This window comes from Poecilia reticulata, chromosome 16, assembly GCF_904066995.2.
Source record: "Poecilia reticulata chromosome 16, P_reticulata-male-v2, whole genome shotgun sequence".
NCBI lineage: Eukaryota > Metazoa > Chordata > Actinopteri > Cyprinodontiformes > Poeciliidae > Poecilia > Poecilia reticulata.
This window is the reverse complement of record NC_088845.1, coordinates 5,972,981-5,996,166: the sequence shown is the minus strand read 5'-3', so window position 1 is coordinate 5,996,166 and position 23,186 is coordinate 5,972,981. Positions and strand designations below refer to the sequence as shown.

Sequence of the window (23,186 nt, the reverse complement as noted above, 5' to 3'; positions counted from 1 at the left end):
TATTGTTAGTTCAGAGTTTGCTGAAAACAAATCTTGTTGTTTTCCCAGACACTACGAGAATTATCAAATAGGCACCTTTGTTCTTTACAAGAGTGACCTTTGGCCCTTTGAGGTCCATGTCCGTCAGTGGGAATGTGGCAGCCTGGTGCACGCCGCCTCCTGCGTGTGTGGATTTGCGGCGTGGGACGGCGGCGACGTTGTAGCCTTCGACATGTGTGACGGCGAGATGGGCGAGACGAAGCCCCGTCTGTCTGTGAAGAGCACAAACGCTAAACGAGTAAAGAGCGGCTTTCGGATCAGTGAGTCCTACCAAGGACGCAAAGTCACTGTGAGTCAACAGCAGCCGCATTTCATCATGAATAATACTGGAAATCTACTATTGTATAATTTTATTTTTACGTTTTTAAAGGGGCTCTTTTGTGCAATATTAACATTTTGCAAGTTTTTGTACTTTCATCTGGGTTTCTACAGCTTCGAAAAACAGCACAAGTTCTTAAAAAAAAAAAACCTCTAGCCATTTTTTAAAAACAAGTTCATGCTTTTTGGTGTCTGGAAAATGAGTCATTTCAAAACCTTCCAAATGTAACGTCACAGATCAGCAGGCACTGCCCGTTACCTAGCAACCCCATGGAAGCTAAGTCTGTTACCTAGCAACCCAACCTGAGTTTGATTGCCAAGTTATATTCAACAGGGACTGGGCTGTTACCTAGCAAACCCAGCCAAGTCGCACCCTGTTACCTAGCAACCCAAATGGAGCTCCAGTACATTTGGCTTGCTCGTTTTACCGCTGTGTGCGCTGAACGATGACAAGTGTTTTGTTGTTGGCTTATCAAGCAGAAGCCACTTGCTGCATTATTTTTGATTGTGCATTAGCCTCTACTTCTGCTTTTCAAATATGTACAGTTGTGTAATTGCACATATGAGTTTAAACATTGAGTTGGTGGCCTGGTCAGCAGCAGCTTATTTGGATTTAAAGTGACAAGCCGCCCTAAAACAGATCATTCTGAAAGGAGCTCAATTGAGCAGAATAAAATATAATTATCTAAGAATGACTTTGTACAAAACATGTAATGAAAATGTTTTTAACCTGTTCGAGATAACAGGTCACCTTTAATATCTGCAGATTTTGAATAAAACTCATCTTCTGAAACTCTTTGCAGATCACGTTTTCCTCTGGAGCATTTGTTCGAGCAGATGTCTCAGACTGGGGAATGAGTCTGACTCTGAGGGCTCCCAGTTCAGACCAGAATCACACAGTGGGTCTGTGTGGGACGTATGATGGACGGCTGGACAATGACTTCCACTCAGCAGGGGGCGCTGTGCTGGAGAAGCTGCAGGATTTCATATCTGAGTGGAGGTCGGTGGGTTTCAGCTGTGTTTTAAGAATCATAATTTCTGTTTACTGATCCACAGATTAAGATAAATACGCTCAGGAGCTCATTAGTTTTCATTATGTGAGGAAGTTCTTCTTTGTTCTGTATGTGTGAGATTTTAAATGGATATTTCAGCTTTTCTGAAGGTAAATATCACTGAAGAACCTTCCACCACCCTGCGCCACCTTTAAATCACTTGCAGTCATCAAAGCACTTTGGATATCTGGTAAAAACCAGAAGAAGAGGAAGCACTAGAATCAAATATGGCCGCCTGCTGCAGCTAGCCAATGATGCTGACGTTAGCGTCAGATTCTGTTTCCATAACATAGAGGACGATTTTTAAATTATTTTAAAGATTTTGGACTGAAAATGTTCCAAAATTCAGCTTATAAATATTAAAAAGTGCATATTTGGTGCAGTATGTTCTACTTTCCTGTTACACATAAGTAACAAAAATCAAGCAATTAAAATTTGTCAAATAATTAAAATGTTAATTAATGTTCAATCTGTCTACTTGGTTTTTCTCATCTTTTTTTTCTATGTGCAAATTCTGGAAGGGTTTTAGGTAAGGAAAAATAATTAAAAAATTCTGGAGGGACTGGTTGTAAGTCTGCTGATGAAACGTTTTGTTTTACAATTTAATTCAATTTGATTCAGTTCAAATGTATTTAATCAGGGGCAGCACATTAATGTTACATTTGAAAATAATAGATGTAAAAGTAGGTTTTCTGGCCAAACGCTGATTTGCAAACTCAATTCTTGCCAAACTAAAATTAGTTGCTGAATTTCTGCAACTATAAACAAGAAAAACATGAAAATGCATATAAGAGAAAGCTAATTCTCCACAATAAAGTAGGTTAGAGTACATCGTCTGTTTTTTCTGTAGCTTGAGATGTGAAGAAAAACAGCTTCTTGTCTTGAAGGTGGAATATTTTCCTGAAAAATCCTTTCTGTCCCCGTAGTTTCTGGATTAAACTCTTTGACTTCTTCTGTGTTTCTTTCAGACTCCCTGCAGGCAGCAGCTTGTTTGACTCCATGCCAGCCGGTGTGAACACACCAAACATCCACACATACTGCAACTGCCAAGCAGATCACCTGAAACCATCTCTCAGATCTGGATCCAGCTGCTCCAATCACAGACTTGTCAATTTTCTGACTTTTATCCCCGCTCTGGATGTCACAGCTAAATACATCAGTTCAGTGGAGCTACAGAAAGAAAATAATAAAAAACCACAGCTCACTTCTGGTCGCAGTGAAAGTTCCCCACATCCGGAGAGCTTCTCATACTTTTTCCCAGAGGATCATGAGTTCTCGGTTCAGCCAGACGGACTCCCAAGATGGCCGACTCCTGCTGGTCTAACTCAGCAGCAGGCTCAGGCTCAGTGTGAGCGCGCAGTGGGAAACTCGAGTGTCGCCGTCGGCTGCCGGCTCCTGTTAGCGGGTTCAACAGTTAGCCGAGTAGTGGCCATGTGCGTCGCCGACCTGCAGCTGAAAGACGAGCCGTCGTGGCTGAACGCCACCTTGCCGCTGCTGGAGAACGAGTGCGAGCGAAAGCTGGTGGAGGAGCGGAGGAGGTGGGAGGAGCACCGGGACGCGGCGTCCATCCTGAGGTGTCCGGACCTGTGCAACGGGAACGGCCAGTGCTCCGAGTCGGGCTGCGTCTGCTTCCCTGGGTTCGGTTCACATGACTGCAGCGAGCTGACGGGTAAAACAGACACAAAACCCGAGAGATTATGCCAAAAAACACAGATTTTAAAGGCTTTGTTGAACCCCTTAGGAGAGGTCTATGATTTTTGCACAAAATCATTCCTGGATAATGAGATTTTAGCCTGGGATCCTTTCAGAATGAGCTGTTTTAGAGCCTCTGAGGCTTACTTGAAAAGCCTTTCAATTATACAACCGTACACCTTTGCAATTTGTAACAGAACACTTGTGTTTTCCAGCAGTCATTGTACCAGTGGTAAAACCAGCTGACCAAACTTTCTGGATCTCTGGTTGGGTTACTAGGTGACAGACTGCACTGAAAAACACAAAATCTTACCAAGTATTTTTGGTCTAGTTTCTAGTGCAAATATGTTAGGAAACTTGAAATAAGACAAAACTTATAACTTTTTTGTAAGGTATATAAGCTTGTTTTAAGTAAATAATGCCTTAATATTGATTTTTTTAAAAGTACTAGTTCCATTGGCAGATTATTTAACTTATTACAAGACATCTTTCCCAGTTAATTTATCAGCCAATAGAACAAGTACTTTTCATCAGTATCAAGGAATTATTTACTTAAAACAAGCCTCTACATCTTGCTGAGAAGTTACTTTTAAGTTGATTTGTCTTATTTTAAGTGTATTAATATATTTGCACTAGAAACTAGACCAAAATACATGGTAAGACTTTGTGTTTTACAGTGTGGGTTTCGCTGGGGTTGCTAGGTAACGTCGCGTTATCAGGAGGTTTTTGAAACTGCTAATTTTCCAGTATGGCTCTGGCAATATATCAGTAACAACCTATATGGCGATTGACACATGATCAATATTAATTAGTTAGAATATTCAGTAATTTTACTGAACTTCTATCCAGAACAGCACAGCATTCTGGGAAATGTAGGCAGAGGAAAGAATCTCACGGCCAGCTAGGCAAGGCTGGTGGAATCAACTAACTCACTCACTCTTTGGTTACCTAGCAACTCACTCACTCTTTGGTTACCTAGCAACAATCTACTGAGTAACAGTAGCAGAATGTTTCGCCATAGCGCCTCAGTTGCTTAAAAATAAAACGGCGTAGAGTGAAAGAAAATGACCTTGAGAGAAAATTGATAAAACAGGAAAGGTCACACCACCAGCTTGGCAGTATTTTCAGATATTTTAAACAAAAGATTTATCAATAATTATTGATATCATGATAAATTTTTCTGCCCAATCGTCCAGCCCTATTTTAACTTGTTGCCAATAAATAGCGAGGTAGCTTTTTTTTTTTAAAGCTTGGACTGTTTTAGAAGCAGTTCAGATCCAAATGGAAGGACAAGAACATGAAATATGTGAATTTTGAATAATAGATGCCCCTTAACATCTATGAAACCAAAAATGTTTTTATGAATGTAAATAACTGAGGATGCAGTAACGGTTAAAGCAGTGGATACTCTGCTCTTAGCCTGTTTTCAGGCCTTAGCTGACCTTATGCTAATTTTGTAAAGACCAGATTCCAGAGATCACCAAGTTGAGGAAGGACGGTCTGTGCAACATCCGTCAGGAAGACTGTTCCACCATCCGGGTCTCTGGTCATGGTTTCAAGGACTCCAGCCAGCTCACGTGTGAGTTTGTTAAAGAAAAGGTACTTCATCTAGTCTGACCTCATTTTGAATACATTAAACTATTAAACTCTGGCTTTTATTGACCTTTTTTCTGTCCCTTCTTATTTTCCTGCTTCTCTGTTTTAATCAAGATTGAAGACGGGGAGTCGGTCACGGTTTCTCCTTGGTTTGTTCAGGCCACTTTTCTGAATGAAACAGGTCTTGAGTGCCGGCTCCCTCTAGAGGACAACCAGGGTCCTGCAGACACGGTGACAAACCGAGCTGTTACGCACTGGCAGATCAAAGTTAGTCACAACTGAAGCACTCTGTTCAAAAATAAATTGGTAAATCTTCAGTAATATCATCTGTTTATGTGTTTTACCATTAAAAAAAATCAATACCTGCCTTGTTACTGCAGCTGGGTGTCGTAAATACAGCTCTGACATGGAGACTACAACTTTTCCATGACTCTGTTTGTGTTTGGGGTTTTGATGCGCCGCAGTAATCAAACTTCTGCTGATGGCAGGTTTCAAACGACGGCTACAGCTACAGCAACGCCAAGATCCTGACTCTGTATGACGGAGGCTGTCAGATCTGCAGCCTCGACACAGAAATCATGTGCACCCTCAGGGTGAGACATCTTTCTTCCTAATCCTTTAACCGTGACGCAGCTTTAATCTCCTCAGGTCTGTTTCGGTCGGTGATGGAGGGTTTTTAAGGATGTAGCGTAACGGAGCTGGAGCAGAAAGTTGGAGACAATCAAATATTATTTTCGCTGAGTTTGTTTTGGGCTAAAGATTAAACCGAGAAACTTGAGTGTGCATTAACACCAGTTTGGTCCAGTTTAATCAAACTTTAGTTAATTTGCCAGGAAAGTCAGGATTGTGCTGGATGATAAATTGACCCAGAAGTTATCACGATAAACGATGATATTGTTGTTTTGACACCATTTTCAAGGAAAATAATGGTAATGTCATAGCAACGTAAAAACCAATAAACATTAAATTCTAATTGATATTTGACACTGGAACTGGAAGACATTTTAAATATCCAAAATAAAGAAAGAAAACAACAAATAAAATTAATAATCAAGTCTCTCTTAACAAAATTGCCCTTCAAAAAATAGCTGGTTGAGACCAGACTTTTGTAATCCAGTTTTTGGTAGAAAAAGAAAAGAGAAACAATAAATCATGCAAATTATTGGGGCAATTTTAGTTTACAATGCGATTAATTGGTTTATTGCAACAGGCCTACTGATCCATTACTCAGTGTAAATGAGGCATGTTGCCCTGGCACCAACCAGACATACTAAAAATGCGACACACTTAAATGTTTCTGTGGTATCCTCAACAGATTATGTATTCGTAATGATAATTTAAATGATTTTTCACCAGGAGAAGACCTGCATCATTGGGGATTTGTGCTACAATGAAGGGGAGTCCAATCCCAGCGGTCCTTGCTTCACTTGCCGTCCGGACCTTTCCAAACACACATGGTCCAAAGCTGAGAGTATGTGCAAGAAATGACTTACTCCTGTTTGAGTCGGTGTAATTAGACTCTAAGAGCGGAGAATAGTTGCATAACAATGCATGAAAGCAGAGGAAGTTCTTAGAAAGACGAGACCTTAAATAATGTTCATAAGATTTTGTATCTTGTAAATTTGCAGATGGTTTTACAATTTGAGTGTTTTTGTTTTAGGTTAAATATACTTGGGAGATTAAAGATTAATCATGTGCAAAGATAACATTATACCTGTGTTACAAAGAATATAAGTTAGTTCTTGTTTTTTGTCATTCTTTATCCTGGTGCAAACTAAGCAAAGTAAAAACAAAATTGCAATGATCAGTTTGTATAATATTCAAATAAACACAAACTTAAAACACAGGTTTAGACATTTAATGTAAACCATAAGCATATTATCACAAATCACGCTTGATTTAACTAATAAGGCATGTAGTTTACTGCATGAACACTTTGTATAATAATAAAACATTAGCATTAAACCCCACTGTCCAATAAACAATAACTAACATTGAACTAATTAGCTGCCAATGTACAAAATAACCCACGGAACCGCTAACATTTCCATTAGCTTAAAGCTAATTTTCCAAAACCGATATTTAGAACAAAACAGACATATTTCCCTGAAGCTTACAACATTCAACATCAACTCACCACGTCGAGCAATACTCAAAAACGCAAATAAGAAGCAGTGTCAAGGTTAATTTAGCTCACTAGTTGCATCTAAAGGCGATTTAAAACGCTTCCGGTTCGAGGTCAAGTAACTTCCGGTTTTGTCATTTGAACTAACATAAACACACTGCAGAGCCCCCTAGTGGAATGGGAGGAGTGAATCCAACAAAAACGGAAAAAAAGGTAGAGGAACTTTAAAAAAAAAAAAAAAAGATGGATTTTGACAAAGCAGAAAACCACATGTAAAACACTGTATGAAAACCCAAAGTCCTACCTTATCTTCCTCTCAGAGCAATTGGACCGTGTCTCTAATCGCACCTGAACACCTCCCAGCTCAGCCGTGTCATCCATCTGACGGCTGCTGCTCACCGGAGGCAGTTTGGATGATTTGTCAGCAGCTCAGAGCTGATTGAAGTCACATCTGTCCTTCGGCGCTGATGTTAAGGCTGCAGATCTCATTGTTACACTTTTTGGCTAACTTTTACCTCTGAAGCTCAAACTAGGTCAGCCAGGGCTTAGAAACATGACAAAATCTCACAGGAGTTACTGAATAATCTGCTGATGGCAGAGTTTATGGAAGACATTTCCACCACTCTGATGAAAAAATTTTTTATCTTGTATATTTAAGAGATATCATCTCAAACTTTTAAATTAACTGCCTCATAATTATGACTTGGCTATCATAATTATGAGATAGCTAAGTCAAACGATAGCAATTTTTTTAGCTATCATAAATTTAACTAAATCATTAGCTGAATTGATTTAGCTAATTATGGTTATAGCTAAATCATAATCATAGCTCTCATAATTATCACATACAAGTTTTTTTTTCATCAAAGTGGTGGAAATACACTGAGTTGGGTGTGAATAAACATATTTTTAAAACATGCCAAACATTTCTAAACCAAATTCTTTTAAAATTCACCTTCCGTATTTGAGTTGTTTCTTGTTTTTCATCCAGAAAACGAGCCTCCGTTGTTCCAGCCGCCACAGATCCCTCTCCGCTCCTTCCAGGAGGAAAGTTTCATCTACCAGCTGCAGGCTCAGGACCCTGAGGGCTCCGCGGTTCTTTTCAACCTGGTATCGGGTCCAAAAGGGGCTTCGCTCTCTTCAGCTGGACTCCTGATGTGGAAGGCAACCTCTGAACCCACAGACACCCACACGTTCCAGTTTGCTGTCACTGATGCCTGCAGTGCAGAGACGCTCGCCTCAGTCCAGGTGAGATCGACCTGCAGGCAGATCGACAAACTATTTTATTATTTACCTACTTTTAATTTAGACAGTTGTAAAAACAACAAAAAAATCAAAAGCAGCTGTGAAGAGTTTGAAACTCATCGAACATTTAAAGTTTGAAAAATATGTTTCAGCTCATGAAGAAAAACTGGAACATAATAAATAATAATCCAGTATTAATAAATTAGTCCTAAATGAAACAATTATTTCCTAAGAATTGTTTCAACTTCCTACCACTAGAGGGTAACAGTGCATCATTTTATTTTATAATTTAAAGGAGATGCGGAAAGACCCCCCCCTCCCCCCCCACCACCACCAAAAAAAAAAAAATCAAAACCAGAGAAAATAAGGATTTGCAAATATATATCTTGTTCAACTGCACATAAAAATAAAAATAATATTTTTTGGCAGAGCCTACATATCCCAGAATCTTAACAGTGATAATTACTTGTGAAAAGTTGGACAAAAATAGAAAAAAAGTTAAGAAATGTTAAAATTTACAAAATTTCAAAGTCAAATGAGAAAATCTGTATTTAAAATAAATGTACAACTAATTTTAGCTTCACAATTCTACGGTTTGTAGTCTCATTTAAAAATTTATATGATCTTTATAAAACTATTAAAATAAAGATGTAGCACATTTATATACTTTTAAATTATGTCAGTTATGTTTTTGTATCTATATTTCTTGCCAAATATTAATTTAAAAAAAAAAGTATAATTGAACACTACACTGGTTTTCACAGTAAAACACATAAGTGGTGACATTTTTATTTATTTATTGTTAAATAAATAAAAGAAATGCATAATTTTGTCAGACATAACCAATCTTTCTGAAACTGATGGGTAAAATAATCCATTTTAAAATACTTTTTTTTCTCTTCTTGCATTTGTGGGACCAAGTTTGTCACAGATGGATATAAATATCTAATCCAGCAGCAGACAGACAAAGAAACAGATTTAATTTTGCCCTCAGGTTTCTGTGCAGTCCTGCGATTGTCTCAACGCTGCGTCCTGCATCACCAATGCGAACTCCCCGGTCGGAAGCGCTGAGTATGTCTGCGTCTGTCCTGATGGGTTCACGGGTCGGCGGTGTGAGGTGGACGTAGACGACTGCAAGCCGAACCCCTGCAGGCTGGGCCGCTGCGTGGACCGACCCAACTCCTTTTCCTGCTTCTGCCCTCCTGGAATGACGGGTAGGAGGAGCTGGGCCCGTTTGGTCCAACTAACATACATTATTTAATCAATTAATCATTTAAGTGGATAAAAATAATGGTCAGATTCTGCAGATTTTGTATTTAAGCCTTTTATGCAATATTGGAAATACATTAAATTTATGCAAATAAACAAATCAATTCATTTTATCAAGAATAAATGTAACATTTTATTGCGTAAAATGCAATAACATAGCGTTCCTTTAGTGAACGCTTCATTTGTAGAAAACAGAGTCGGCCCAAAGCATGTGCGAGTTAAGCTGTTGGTTAGGGTCTCCACGCCACCAGGGGGCCCCCAAGAGCACCAAGCTAAAATGTTTTGTTTTTCTTTGTCTTGTATGCAAAATGTAATTTTTTTACAACTCTGAGTATTTTGCTCTTTAAGCTAATGGCCTTTTTTGAGTCAGTCAATACTCAGTTACTAAATTAGTTGACAATTATTTCAATAGTTGATTCCTCAGGATTAACCGTTTCATCCCTAGCTCAAATTAAGAAGTGATAAAGGGAAGAACTGCTCTCTTGATTCATACTTCTTTGTTTGTATAGTATTAGAAAATATTCAAACATTATTAAATACATGTAAAATGGTTGAAATCGTTAAAAAAATCAAACATTTGCATTTTTCACAGTAAACCTGTTAATTTTTTAATATTAAAAAACATTAAAAAGATGAAAACAACACACTTAGAAAAAACAGACATCCCTACCTGATAGGTCAGTTTACTTTCCAGGTTTCATACAAAACTTTAGCATTAGACACAAGTAACTCATTGACTTTTATTTTAATCTACAATAAAACATATTTTTATCTCACATCAGCTAAACACTTATTTATCCAAACAAATGTGAAACACATTGAGCTACTTGAAATAAAAATTATTTAAAGAAAGTGTTTACTAGAGAAAGAGGTCTTGGTTTTAGGATATTGATAAGTGAATAACGTGTATGTATCGTTGGTGGTTTTGAACGCTACCATGTTTCCCCGAAAGTAAGACAGTGTCTTACTTTCTTTTTATCCCCAAAAGCCCCACTATGTCTTACTTTCGTGGTATGTCTTATATTGGAAAAAAATTGTCGAATTTTTTTGTTTTGACCATAAAATTAACATTTATTAACAACCTGAACAGTATTGTATTCACCACAAAACAGTTTTATAAAAGGAAGTGCAGGGGACGGCGCGGTGACGTATGGAGAGGGGGACGGCGCGCAGCTAGATGAGAGGGAGGCGGCAATACCCCCGTGTTTTGGCTTATATTAGCCGACCCCCCTGAAACCCCCGATACGTCTTACAATCGGGGGTGTCTTACTATCGGGGAAACACGGTATTAGTCTCTGTAACGTTTCATTCGTTGTCAGGACGAACATGCAGGGAAGATGTAGACGAGTGTCTGTCCCAGCCGTGCTTCGCTGCAGTGAGCTGCAGCAACACTCTGGGCTCCTTCGTCTGTGGATTCTGTCCACCAGGATTCACAGGTGATGGGAAAACCTGCCAAGGTACGCACAATGTTAAGGTTTCCCTAGCTGAACGTGACCCGTTTTTAGCTTATTGTTCTGAACTTTGTGCCCTTACACAGAGGAAAGCACCACAGGTTCTCCAGTGAGAGCGCCGCAGGTTTCCCAGAGACCCAAACCGTCGGGTCCTTCGCCGTGCAGCAGGACGCCGTGTTACCCGGGGGTTCTGTGCTTCGAGAGCGTCCATGTTTCAGCCGGGTTCGCCTGTGGACCCTGTCCTCCTGGTCTCCAAGGAAACGGACAAATGTGCACAAAAACGGGTGAGATTTTAAGCAGTTTGATCCAATATGGTGATAAACTTTGATAAAAAAAGGAGCTGGACTTTTCTCTGAATGTTTTAACATGCTTTGGATCAAATGTTCTGCCTTCTGATGACCTTTGAACGCATTGCTTATTGTTTTGTCTTCTTCTTTTTCACTGACTAAGAAAAGGGTACAAAAAATGTAAAAAAGAAAAGATGGGATTTTGGACCCGGGAGGTCCATGATCCTTCAGCAAATTAATCTTTAGCATTATCTGTTTGGTGGCTATCTGGTTTTAAAGAATGAAAGTGATTTGAAATTCATGTCAAACGGTGAAAAAGACAAGTATAGAAAAAGATAAACAATATTTAAATTCTTGTCAATGGCAAGAACACAGTGTAAAGAGAAGCTTATTGTACTTTCACTTTGTATACATCATTATCAGAATAAAAGCTGCAAAATATTTCCTCCATATTTTCTAAAACATTAAATTCCAGCTAAATCTCTAGACAAGCATATTCATCCTGATCTTTGTTTCTTTAAACAAACCCTTCTTTCTTAATTCCAAACAAGAAATAACACAAAATAAATAAAACCAAACATCTCAGTTTTACTTCAGTGTAATGTATGAAATCAAGGCTATGTTTTTGTCGTAACTTTCTCTAACTTTAAGTGTCTTGCAGGTCAGGAAACACTCACCAGCGGAGCATATGTTGGGACTCCTGTGTCTAATTCCACCTATGAAAGGACCCACTCCACCTCCTCATCTTCCTCCTCTTCCTCCTCTTCCTCCCCCTCGTCGTCTTCTTCTTCTCCTGCCTCAAACAACCAACCACCGGACAGGAAGTGGAGACCAGACACTAGAAGAGCTTCTTTCAATAACAAGCAGCCCACTGGTTCTCCTCAGAACAAAACAGCAGTTCGAATATTTTCTCCCTCCGTCCACAGGGGGCAGCATAGCACAGTGGCGCTGTCCTCGGATACTGGTCACGTGACCTGCTCAGATTCTCCCTGCTTTCCCGGTGTTACCTGTGAACCGACGCGCTCAGGATCCCTCAGGTGTGGACGCTGCCCGAACGGTTACACCGGGGATGGACTCGTATGTAAAGGTGATGCTGAGTAATGACGTCAAACTACTACATTTAGAACAGCGCACCGCGGCCATTTTAGTTTCGGACAAACAACAGTTGTAAGCAGTGATCGGCTGATGTACAATTTAATGCCCATCAAAAATTGTCAAATGAAATAAAAATGAACAGTTTTATATTTAAATATTATTTATGATGCAAAATTCACATTTTACACATTTTTGTTCTCCCAACTGATTCTAAAAATAAGAAAGAAAAAAAACAAGAGCTTAAAAAATGCATCTGGATGTTTTCTGGCCATAAATAATAAGTTAATGTTTTGGGTGTCTGGAAAATGAGCCGTTTCACAAAGTCAAATTTTACAATACTACGGTTACCTAGCAACCCCAGCCAAGCCCTGCCCCGACACCTAGCAACCAAGCTGAACGTCAGGTTGTTTGGTTTTACCGTTGTGTGCCCTGTAGAATGGCTGCTGGTTAAAAATAAATAAATGTGTTTTGTTGTTGACATACGTTCAGAAACCACTTAATAATAATAATCTTTATATAGACAGGGACAAAGTACAGCTCAAACATAAATGTCACCATTTAATGTGCTGTCCCAGATTATAGCGTTAGCTAACTCGCTTCTGCAGTCCCTTGACAAGATATACAATACAATAATAAAATAAACCATAAACTATGACAGTATAAGTTTCTTTCTAATCACAGTACACAGAGAAAAGTACACACACACAGTTGCTGCGTTTTTGGTGGTGGTGCAGGAGGCTCCACTTCTGCTTTTCAAAGATGTACGGTTGTGTAATTTCGCATCTGTTTGTAAACATTTTGATGTTTACAAACATCAAAGTGTTTGTAAACATCGAGTGTAAACATTGAGTTGGGCGGCGTGATGTTTTAGTTTCCCTCTTTTTTTGAAAACTATTTTGTTTACAGATACTTCATGATAAATTGTATTTGTTGTTTCTGTTGTTTATTGTTTTGTTGATTCTTAATAATGTGTTCTATTATGTCATTATCAACATATTACTTGAAAACAACAACATTATTGTTTATCATAACAACTCCTGGGACAATTTATTGTCCAGGGAAATTTGTTACAGCGACAGACCTGGGCCTGAATTTTTCTCCCTCATCTCACTGTCTTTGTTTAAAATGTATTTTCTGTTTCAGCTGTTTGCAGATATCCCTGCGGGCAGAACATGGAGTGCTCTCTGCCCAACACCTGCACCTGCAGAGAAGGTTACACCGGATACAACTGTCACACAGGTGAGAGTGACGGAACTTTCTCACTTTGTTTATGAGCTTGTTTTCCTTGCGCAGGAAAACGAGCTCATTAACACATCAGCACCTCTCCAGATTCGTCCCGTTTATCTCAGCGTCTGATTGTGTGTGTTCACCCCGCCTCTCAGCCGTTTGTCGGCCTGACTGCCAGAACCAGGGCAGGTGTGTGAAGCCCGACGTGTGTGAATGTCCTGTGGGCTACAGCGGGCCGTCCTGTGAGGAAGGTAATCTGAGCAGATCCTGAGATGAAGTGAACCTGCTGAGAGACACACGGCTCACTAATTACTGCTGGGTGTTTTGGTGTTGTGCAGCGAGCTGCGAGCCGCCATGTCAACATGGAGGCACTTGTCTGGCCAGAAACCTTTGTACCTGCGCCTACGGCTACGTGGGGCCCAGATGCGAAATCAGTGAGATCCACCTTAACTTTTTAAACAGTTTTTTCCAGCCAGTCTGCTGACTTTAGATCTTTTTTATGTTCATTTTGTTGGTGCAACTCCATTATTACAGATGTGTCAAAAGTTCTCACATTCTCTAATTAAACAGAAGTACACATACTTGTATGAAAAAATATTCTAGTAAAAGTAAAAGTACAGGTTGAGCTGTTTTACTCAAGCAAAAGTAAAAAAGTACAAAAAGTAAAAAGTAATTTTCACCTTCAAGAATGCAAAATGACTTCCGACAAGTCTAAAATACTTAAAAAGTTCTAGTCATACATCCTTTTACTGACAACATGCTATGTGTTGGTATAGTTTAAAAAAATATCAAATACTTACAACTTTTCAGGAAATTATAACATGGGGAGAGTGTCTTTGCCGTTACCTAGCAACCCCAGCCACACCAAACCCGTTACCTAGCAACCCAGTTCTAGTTCCGCTGGCAGATTATTTCACAATAAGATAGGGAAATGTTTTGTTTTGAACACAAACTGAACCACTTTGTCACAGTAAGTGAAATAATCTCAGTGGAACTAGTACTTCTTCATCTGTATTAAGGAATTATTGACTGAAAACAAGCTCCTGTATTTTGCTGAAAAGTTGCTTTTAAGTTAGTTTTGTCTTATTTCAGGTGAACTAAGATCAGTGCCAAACTGTACTAGAAACCAGACCAAAAATACTTGGTAAGATTTTGTGTTTTTGCAGTGAAGTTCTCACACATCTCCAGGTTGTCCACGTCTGCAGTTCATCCTGACAGAACATGATCCAGTTCATTAGCTCTGTGCTAATATTTCCATTCATCAGGGCTAACTGGGCCGATCTGTTTCTCCCAGTGGTGTGTAGCAGGCACTGTGAAAACGGAGGCGAGTGTGTTTCTCCAGACGTCTGCAGATGTAAACACGGCTGGAACGGACCAACATGCAGCTCAGGTAGGGAAGGAAGCACACAGTCAGGCTTCACCTCAGAGACGCAGCGTAAGCTAGGCCAGCGTGAGCTAAGCTAACAGCTGTTTCCCCTGCAGCTCAGTGTAACCCCGTCTGCCTGAACGGAGGATTGTGTGTGAGGCCAAATGTCTGCGCCTGTCCCACTGGCTTCTTTGGCTTTCAGTGCCAAATTGGTAATCTTTATTTAAAGCATTTGGAATGCGCATGTCTCCTTGCACTGCAAAAACTCAATAATTCCTTAATATTCATGAAAAAGTACTACACTGCTCAAAAAAAAAAAAAAGGGAACACTTAAACAACACAATATAACTCCAAGTAAATTAAACTTCTGTGAAATCAAACTGTCCACTTAGGAAGCAACACTGATGGACCCGACGAAGGTCCCCGTGGTCAATCAGTTTACTTGGAGTTATATTGTGTTGTTTAAGTGTTCCCTTTATTTTTTGGAGCAGTATAGTTCCACTGGCAGATTATTTCACTTAGAACTAGAACTTTTTCATCAATATTATGGAATCACTGACTTAAAACAAGCTCCTAAACCTTGCTGAAAAGTTACTTGTAAGTTAGTTTTGTCTTATTTCAAGTGTACCAAGATATTTGCACTAAAAACTAGATAAAAATACTTAAGAGTTTGTGTGTTTGCAGTGTTTCTTATTTGCAGAGGTTGTAAAGTACCCAAAAATTGTTCTGAAGTAATAATAGCACTACTACAACATATTTTTACTCAAGTCAAAGTAAAATGTAGACTTCGAAGAAATTACCCAAGTAAGAGTAAAAAGGTATTTGGTTAATAATCTGATCAAATTATCAATCATTTAATATTTAAACATTACATAATGAGTCTGACCAGTATGTAAAGTTAAGTGGAGTTTTTTTAATTACGAAAATGAAAATAACTCGTATAAGTAACGACCAAAATAAAATATTTCCAAATCAGTTTCATTCAATAAAAAATGTAATGAAACTTTCATAAACAAAAACTGCAGTTGTGGGAATTTTTGGTTGAAACATGTTTTTTTCCATTCAGTGGGTAGAAAATCCACTGAAATTTTATTCAAGAGTAGAAATACTTCATAATAAAATTACTCAAATAAAAATAAAAAGTACAGCGTAGTAAAAATACTCCTAAAAGTACATTTTTCGAAAAAGTTACTCAAGTAAATGTAACTTGTTCACTACCAAATTCTGCATATTTGTTACTTCTGACATGGTTGTTGGATGAAAAAATCAACTTATTGTGGAAGAAGTTAGTTTTTTTTGTTTTATTGTTTTAGCTGTTTGCAGTCCGCCCTGTAAAAACGGGGGTCAGTGTATCAGAAACAACGTCTGCTCCTGCCCAGAGGGCTACACAGGAAAAAGATGCCAACAAAGTAAGTAATCAGTGTGTTTTTTATTGAGTATGTATTGCAACTTCAGGTTAGTGCAAAGGTCATCAAACTTTCTGCAATCTTTTGAAGGTGACCTACTTGTACAGGTTTAGCATCAGGAAAAGAGCAGCAAGCTTCTCTGCAGACCCCGCACATCCTGGACACAAATAGTTTTACCTTCATGTTGGTGCAACGCAGCATTGTTTACAAAAACTAGCCGCTACAAAGGCTGTCTCTGATGGACACTATTTTAACATTTCACCCCATTTTTTTAAAACCATATTTTTACAAAAAAATGACAACTTTCATTTTTATTTCCCTTCTTGTATATTTATTTTTGAGTCAAATTCCTTATTTTTGTGCACAAACTTTGCAAATAAAACTGATTCTGGTGTGATTTTTCTTTGAATTTCTGCTGCTTTTTCCACATACAGCAGCTGAGCTAAGAAAACTTTAGTAACACGACATTTTAAGACAATTTGATAATATTTTACTTCTTTTGTCCTCCTGCACAATATGATGTTGAACTCAGGTTCAAATATTGGACCAAGAATCGGTTTAAAACGCAGCTAAAGTTCCAAGAAAAGACTTTCTGAGCGACTGAACAATTATCAGTCAACGACATTTTAAATGATAACAGGATCATGTGACTTCTTGGCAGTAACGTAAAAAAAAATTAAAGGTTTTTGAAGAATTAAGAATTGGTTTTTTGTTCCAGGTGTCTGTGAGCCGACGTGCATGAACGGAGGGAAGTGTGTCGGACCGAACACGTGCTCCTGTTCTTCAGGCTGGAGCGGGAAAAGATGCAACATGCGTGAGTTTATTTGACTTTTTATTTCTAATCACTGATTATACAGCAGGAATAAAAAATAATCGGGAGATATTTGAGTTTAATCTCCAATAATTTATGAAAGCAATTAAGATTCCTTTAAAAAGTCTAAATCTTCTGTTGAATTTGTTTTACTTTACTTCTACCCTGCAGAGAAGACAGAAAAAACATTTTGATGTATAATTTAAAAATATAATCAAATGCTGATTATATCAATTAGACAACTAACTGATCGAAGTATCAGTTCAATATTATTTTGAGACTTGAACAGCAAAAGTAACAATCATATTGTCAGGATTTGAAGATGGAATCAGTTGTTTAAGATGATAACTACTCATTAGTACACAACAAAACTTTAAAATAAATGTAAGAAAGACATCTTACATGACATAATAACATAAGATTTTAAATCTGTGACGTGGAGACCCACCACACGAGGATTTACTTTTTATTAAGTCGTCTGTAAATCTTTTTTTTTATTAATCTGTTACACTTTGATGCACATCGTTTCGTAAATTTCTGCTCTTACAATCTGTGCATCCCTCATATCAAACGTTGTGTTTGTAATGTACAAGTAAGTCCTGAGAGACTTTGACTCTCTGTCTGCTTCCGTTGCAGCCGTTTGTTTACAGAAGTGTAAAAATGGCGGCGAGTGCGTGGGAGCAAACACGTGTCAGTGTCCTGCCGGCTGGGAAGGGCTGCACTGTCAAACGCGTGAGTCGATAAATCACAGACGACGCTGTAAAAAGATTTTACTTACTGCAAATGGAATAAATTCATGTTTTCATCAACATTTTACACACAATAGATCACTCACATCTTCATCGAGAAATGAAAACACATTTTAAGTCAATTAACTCTTTATTGAGTTAAAGAGTTAATTGACTCTTTAACTCAATAAAGAGTTAGTCTTTATTGACTCTTTAACTTAAGATTTTAATATTGAGTTAAAGATCTTTAAATATTTTAAATTTAAATCTTTAAATATTTTAAATTTAAATCTTTAAATTTAAAGATTTAAATTTAAAAATTGTAATCTTTTTAAGTATAGTAATAATATACTTTAATAACACATCAGGCACCTTTCTACCCAGGTCTTATGTTGTTTGTTTCCATTTTATTCTTTAAATGTTCCTTTTCTTCTAGTTTTTAATGCAAATATCTTAAAACACTTAAAACAAGGATTTATTTCTTGCTGAAAAGTTACTTGTAAGTTAGTTTGGTCTTATTTTAAATCAATAATTCCTTAAAATTAATGAAAAAGACGAACTGGAAAGAGGACTGTAAAAGATTATAGCACTCTGTGTGAACAGATGAAAGACGTTTTCTTCATGTTTGCAAAAATAAAAAAAATAGAATAAAAAACATTATGAGAAAGTGCTGGTTCCACTTATAGATTGTTTCACTAATAATGTAATCTAATTAAGATCAGGCACCTGTCTACCCATGTTTATTCTCTAGGTTTTTAAATGAAATATTCAGCATAAGCTGTGAATACTTGTGCACACGCTTTTGTTTGTTTGTTTTTTAAAAATTTCCAAACATTTTCTTATGATTTTGAGAAGATGAACAAATCAAATTAATGTTAACTGGAACATTTATTTTCTCAGTAGTTGACCGTCAGTTAGATTTTTTTCTATGTGAACTTGAATAAATGTCATCAGAGCCTCGGCTCTGCAGGAATATTTTTTCTTGACGCTGTTTCTGCTCAGCCTCCTGCAGGCGGCCGTGCCTCAACGGCGGGCGGTGCGTGCTGCCCGACTACTGCCACTGCCGCAGAGGCTTCAAGGGCCTCACCTGCGCCGTAAAGGTGAGACGTGAGGTCACGATTCTTAAAAGCTGAACTGCTTTATGGCTTCAGAAGAGTTTACAGAAACACAGGAGATTATTTTGCATCATTTATATGTCATAAATGTTGTGTAAATCTGGTTTTCTTAAAATCTTTTTGTCTTTTTCACAGGCTTCACACGCATGAGAAGATTTACTGCAAAAAGCATAAGACAACCGGATGTGTTTGAATGTATGACGGAGAGCAAAATGTGCTCATTTCTGCACGTTTCAGCTGAGGGAGATGATTTATTGCACTTGTGTTTTTGTCCCTGCATTTCACTACCTCAAGGCTAAAAGTAAAATCTGTTGAATTCATTTAAATACTTTAAATATGAACGACTCTGTAAGCAGTGGATGAACATGTCAGAGTCGAGTTTTAATATTTTAAAAACAAAACCATGACAGAAAATATCCTTTTCCATTATTTTCTTTAATATTATAGTTGATATAACTCGTATAGTCCAACAGAAAAACTAAACCTCATTTCAGTTTCTGCAAATGATTAATTTTTAATGGAAATGCATCATTCAGTTTTCAGTTCAATCTTGATTTGACATTTGTTCTTGCAAAGATTTTCCAAATCTATCAGATTGACAAAATCTCTTAAAAACGCCTTCACTGCAAAAAAAAGATTTTCTTGTTTTACAGGTGAATTATAAAAAAATACGTGTAACATTAAAGATTTATCAGTGTTTCATTTTATAAAATCACATCAGGAGTGTGTTATTGCAATTGTTACAATTATGATATTTTAACTCATTTATTTTACAAACATTAACTTCCAGCAAATATTTGATGGCAAAAATTAATTACAAATTTAAGTGTTATGATTCTGCCATAAACAAATTATAGTCTGTTTTATCAAAACGCTTATGTTGTATTTATTTACATTTAACACAGATATTGTTGAAAGCCTATTTATAAACATTCATGTTTTGCAATTATGATGCAGATAAATTTACTTATTTTGTCTGTTTTGTAAATAAATGTTTGACATCATTTATTATTTATTGACAAATTACAGTATTTGAAAAACAAGCACAGTACAAATGTTTCATTTATTTTTTAAAAAGGCGATACATTTTATTATCCAGAACAATGTTGGAGCTACAAGAGAATAATCCGTATTTTGGAGTCTGGAATCGATTAGTGGATTTTTTTCCTCTCCTCGCAGCGAGGACCGGAGAAAGGCGGCCGACAGCGGCACTTGTTTGGAGAAATGCACTTCCCTCCGTTCAGGCAGGGCTGATCGCAGACGGCTGAACCCGACACAAAGGACACAAAACCAAAAGCTGTTAGCTTTTTCTGTGAAATCCCAACAGGCTGACTTCATAAACTCTACAGCTGCACTCGCAAAAAGGCAGGAAAAAGTAAAATCTGAGCAGCAAATATGATGAAAAGGTAGAAGCGTTGACCTCACCGTTGTGGCACGCTCCACCCAGCCATCCCTCTGGACAGCTGCAGATTCCTGGAGCCACACAGATCCCACCGTTCCTGCAGCCCTGGGGACAGATCGCTGTTTGGAGGACAAACCAAACAAATGCTCAAGGAAACCAGGAAACAAACTGAATATTTAGTCAATACATCCAAAGAGAACAAAATCCCACATCGGTTTGTCCAGGATGTTGAGATGTTTTCATGACTGTTGTGTCCTAAAGTTAATGACTTTTTTCAAACTTTTCAAAAATGTACAAAGCTGCAAGTCTTTCCAAAGTGGGCAGCATTATGTATTTTCCAGGCACATAGCACCATGTTACACCACAATCAAGTAAGTATGTCTGCTTCAGTTGTTATAAAAATGCTACTTTTTACTTAAATGTAACTTTGTGACTTAATGCCTTTAAATTGGGCCTCTGTCTCTTTAAGAAACTCCGCCTTCAGGAAGTCATCACAACATGGCTCCTCTATTAAACACTTTTTACCAGCGTTGTTGTAAAAAGATCAACATGCGTAATTTCACCAGGTGTTTGCTAATTGCTGCTGGCTAGTCTGAAGGATCTGCAGCTTGGAGGAGGAGCTGCATCGTTGATGGCGGAGCTACGTCCACGCAGGCGTTTAGCACAGCTGAATGGTTGCCATGGCGACTAAATGATTTCTCAAACATTCATGAAAAAGAATCAAAGCAGTAAAGTATTCTTTAATATTAGTGAAAATTACTGGCAGATTAACTGGCAGATTATTTCACAGTAACATTTTCTTATGTCATAAGTGAAATAACCTGCCAACAGAACTAGAAGTTTTTAATCAGTATTAAGTAATTATTGATTTAAAACAAGCTCCTACATCTCGCTGAAACGTTATTTATAAGTCAGTTTTGTCTTATTTCAAGTTTACTAAGATATTTGCCTTAGAAACTAGACCAAAATTAGTTGGTGATATTTTGTGTTTTTGCAGTGTATGTGGCACCTTTGACCTTTGTGTGATGATCACAGGACCAGACGCAGCCATTAAACTCACCATCCTGGCATTTTGATCCGCTCCAGCTGGACGGACAGATGCATTTGGCCTCGCCGTTGACGGCGTTGCACTCCCCTCCGTTCCAGCATCCGCCCGCACACGACACTGTGGAACGCCACATTTATTGATTAATATAACAAACTGATGGATCTATTGATTGATTTGTCAACCTTCTGACCTGTGTGACAGTATCTTCCTCCGTATCCATGCTGGCATCTGCATTTCCCTGGACGGAGACAAGCTCCGCCATTTTTACATTTGGGGAAACAGTTGGCTGCAACAGAACCAATAATGTCTTTTAGGGCAAATTAATTTTTTTGCAAATCAGTTTCTTTAAATAAAAAAAACAAAAAACTGATGAATCTTTAACAGAAACAAAAATTTTACTCAAGTAAATTTAACTGAGTAAATGTAACTAGTTACTACCCAACTCTGCAATTATGTGAAGTTACCAAATTAGTCAACCAGACCAATTTTAAACAAACCACTAATGGCGGAAATGCAAACTATTAATTGACTCTAATCTTAGATAAACAACAAAGTATTATTATCACACCATTAAAATACCTGGATGAATTAAAGTGTCGTGTTTTCCTAGATACTCAAACTTTACCAACTGTTCTAACAACATGTCGGAACCAAAGTTAGCATCGTTAGCTCCTCACCGTACTGGCACGTCTCTCCTTCGTAGCCCTTGGAGCAGTGGCAGGTGTTGTTTCGGATGCAGACTCCTCCGTGTTTGCACGGCGGGTCGCACTTCGCCTGGAGGTCGAAGACGAACCCGACCGCGACCCCGCGCGGCGCGTCCGAACCTCCGGAGCAAACACCGACAGCAGCGAGCAGGAAGATAACGAGAGGAAAGGCTGGTTTGTGGACAAAACGGCTCATGGTTGGTGCTTATTCCGTTTTGTTTGTCTGGAAAGAAAGAAAGAAAGAGTGGTTTTGCTCCGGTTTCCACACAGAGGCTCCAGTTGGAGCGGGACCGAAGGAGGATGCGCCCTGGGCGGGGAGAGCGCCGCCTCCCGGGGGGGCTGGTTGACCGGAGCTGGAGGTAAGATTAGAAGAAACTTTACATGGGTACAACAGCGTGTGAAGATAGGGGGAAAAACTCACTTTTTTTTATTTTTTTTTTTAAATACAATATCTGACTGTGAAAACTAAAAACATTTGTAGGAGTAAAATTCTACAAACAAAAAGAAAAGTCTGAATTTTCTGAGCTCCAAAAGTTCAAAATTTGCAAGAAAAAAATCAGAAAGTTTGAGATTCAGCTCATAGATTTTATAAACTTTCCTAGAAAACACTCAAAAAAAAATTGTAAAAAAAATTATAGGAAGAAATTTGAACATTTCTGAGCTCCAACAGTTGAAAATTTGAAGAAAAATATCTAAAATTTTGAGATTAAGCAGACATTATCTTGGGGGGTGGTAGGAGGAAGGATATTTCTGAGTTTCAAAAGTGGAAAATCCAAAAAAATGTGGACATTTTCCTAATTTTCTTCCTAGGATTTCTTTCTATACATTTTTTCAAGATTAATTTAAATTTTTTCATATTTTCTCAAATGTTCAACTTAAAGAAAACAATTTAGAAATTGGAATTACACACTTAACTTCAAACAATAAGCATCATTTTCCAACCACTTCCTGTTGTCTTCATCGTCGTTTCCGCCAGCAGTAACATCCGGTTGTTGATCACGACTCGTGCGATACGAAAAAAGCGTATTTGCAGTTTTGCGAAATACACTAACTTCCATACGACTGAAAAACACCTCATCCTAGCGCAAAAACTTTTTGTCAAAAAACACATTTTTCAAAATTGACGTTTCCATAAAGCAAATTTAATTTTGTAATTCTAATTTGCCTAATCATATATAGGCAATGGAAATGCAGGTACTGTAGCCAGAAA

The 23,186-nt window shown here is 38.0% G+C and overlaps 2 protein-coding genes across 3 annotated transcripts in view; one reads left to right on the top strand and one right to left on the bottom strand.

The window, feature by feature from the left end:
* Nucleotides 1-19,819, top strand: part of vwde (von Willebrand factor D and EGF domains) — a 28,720-nt gene extending 8,901 nt beyond the window's left edge. The window contains exons 10-31 of one of the 2 annotated variants that reach the window (XM_008430958.3): nt 49-328; nt 1,161-1,357; nt 2,378-3,078; nt 4,564-4,700; nt 4,812-4,964; nt 5,186-5,290; nt 6,054-6,168; nt 7,814-8,070; nt 9,062-9,281; nt 10,656-10,793; nt 10,874-11,071; nt 11,736-12,161; nt 13,313-13,408; nt 13,552-13,647; nt 13,735-13,830; nt 14,691-14,786; nt 14,879-14,974; nt 16,076-16,171; nt 16,887-16,982; nt 17,616-17,711; nt 18,710-18,807; nt 18,958-19,819. In XM_008430958.3, coding sequence (XP_008429180.2) covers nt 49-328; nt 1,161-1,357; nt 2,378-3,078; nt 4,564-4,700; nt 4,812-4,964; nt 5,186-5,290; nt 6,054-6,168; nt 7,814-8,070; nt 9,062-9,281; nt 10,656-10,793; nt 10,874-11,071; nt 11,736-12,161; nt 13,313-13,408; nt 13,552-13,647; nt 13,735-13,830; nt 14,691-14,786; nt 14,879-14,974; nt 16,076-16,171; nt 16,887-16,982; nt 17,616-17,711; nt 18,710-18,807; nt 18,958-18,972 — 3,808 coding nt within the window. In that variant the 3' untranslated portion in view covers nt 18,973-19,819. The remainder of the gene's footprint in view (nt 1-48; nt 329-1,160; nt 1,358-2,377; nt 3,079-4,563; nt 4,701-4,811; nt 4,965-5,185; nt 5,291-6,053; nt 6,169-7,813; nt 8,071-9,061; nt 9,282-10,655; nt 10,794-10,873; nt 11,072-11,735; nt 12,162-13,312; nt 13,409-13,551; nt 13,648-13,734; nt 13,831-14,690; nt 14,787-14,878; nt 14,975-16,075; nt 16,172-16,886; nt 16,983-17,615; nt 17,712-18,709; nt 18,808-18,957) is intronic. The other variant, XM_081597159.1, reaches the window with a different exon arrangement.
* A 47-nt stretch (nt 19,820-19,866) lies between these two features.
* seraf (Schwann cell-specific EGF-like repeat autocrine factor) lies at nt 19,867-22,389 on the bottom strand. The gene is made up of 5 exons (XM_008430956.3): nt 21,950-22,389; nt 21,463-21,558; nt 21,285-21,389; nt 20,248-20,343; nt 19,867-20,086 (listed from the first exon to the last, which is right to left on the bottom strand). Exons 1-5 carry the CDS (start codon nt 22,170-22,172, stop codon nt 19,974-19,976), a joined length of 633 nt encoding a protein of 210 aa, XP_008429178.1. The 5' UTR covers nt 22,173-22,389; the 3' UTR covers nt 19,867-19,973.
* Between the last annotated feature and the right edge of the window lie 797 nt (nt 22,390-23,186).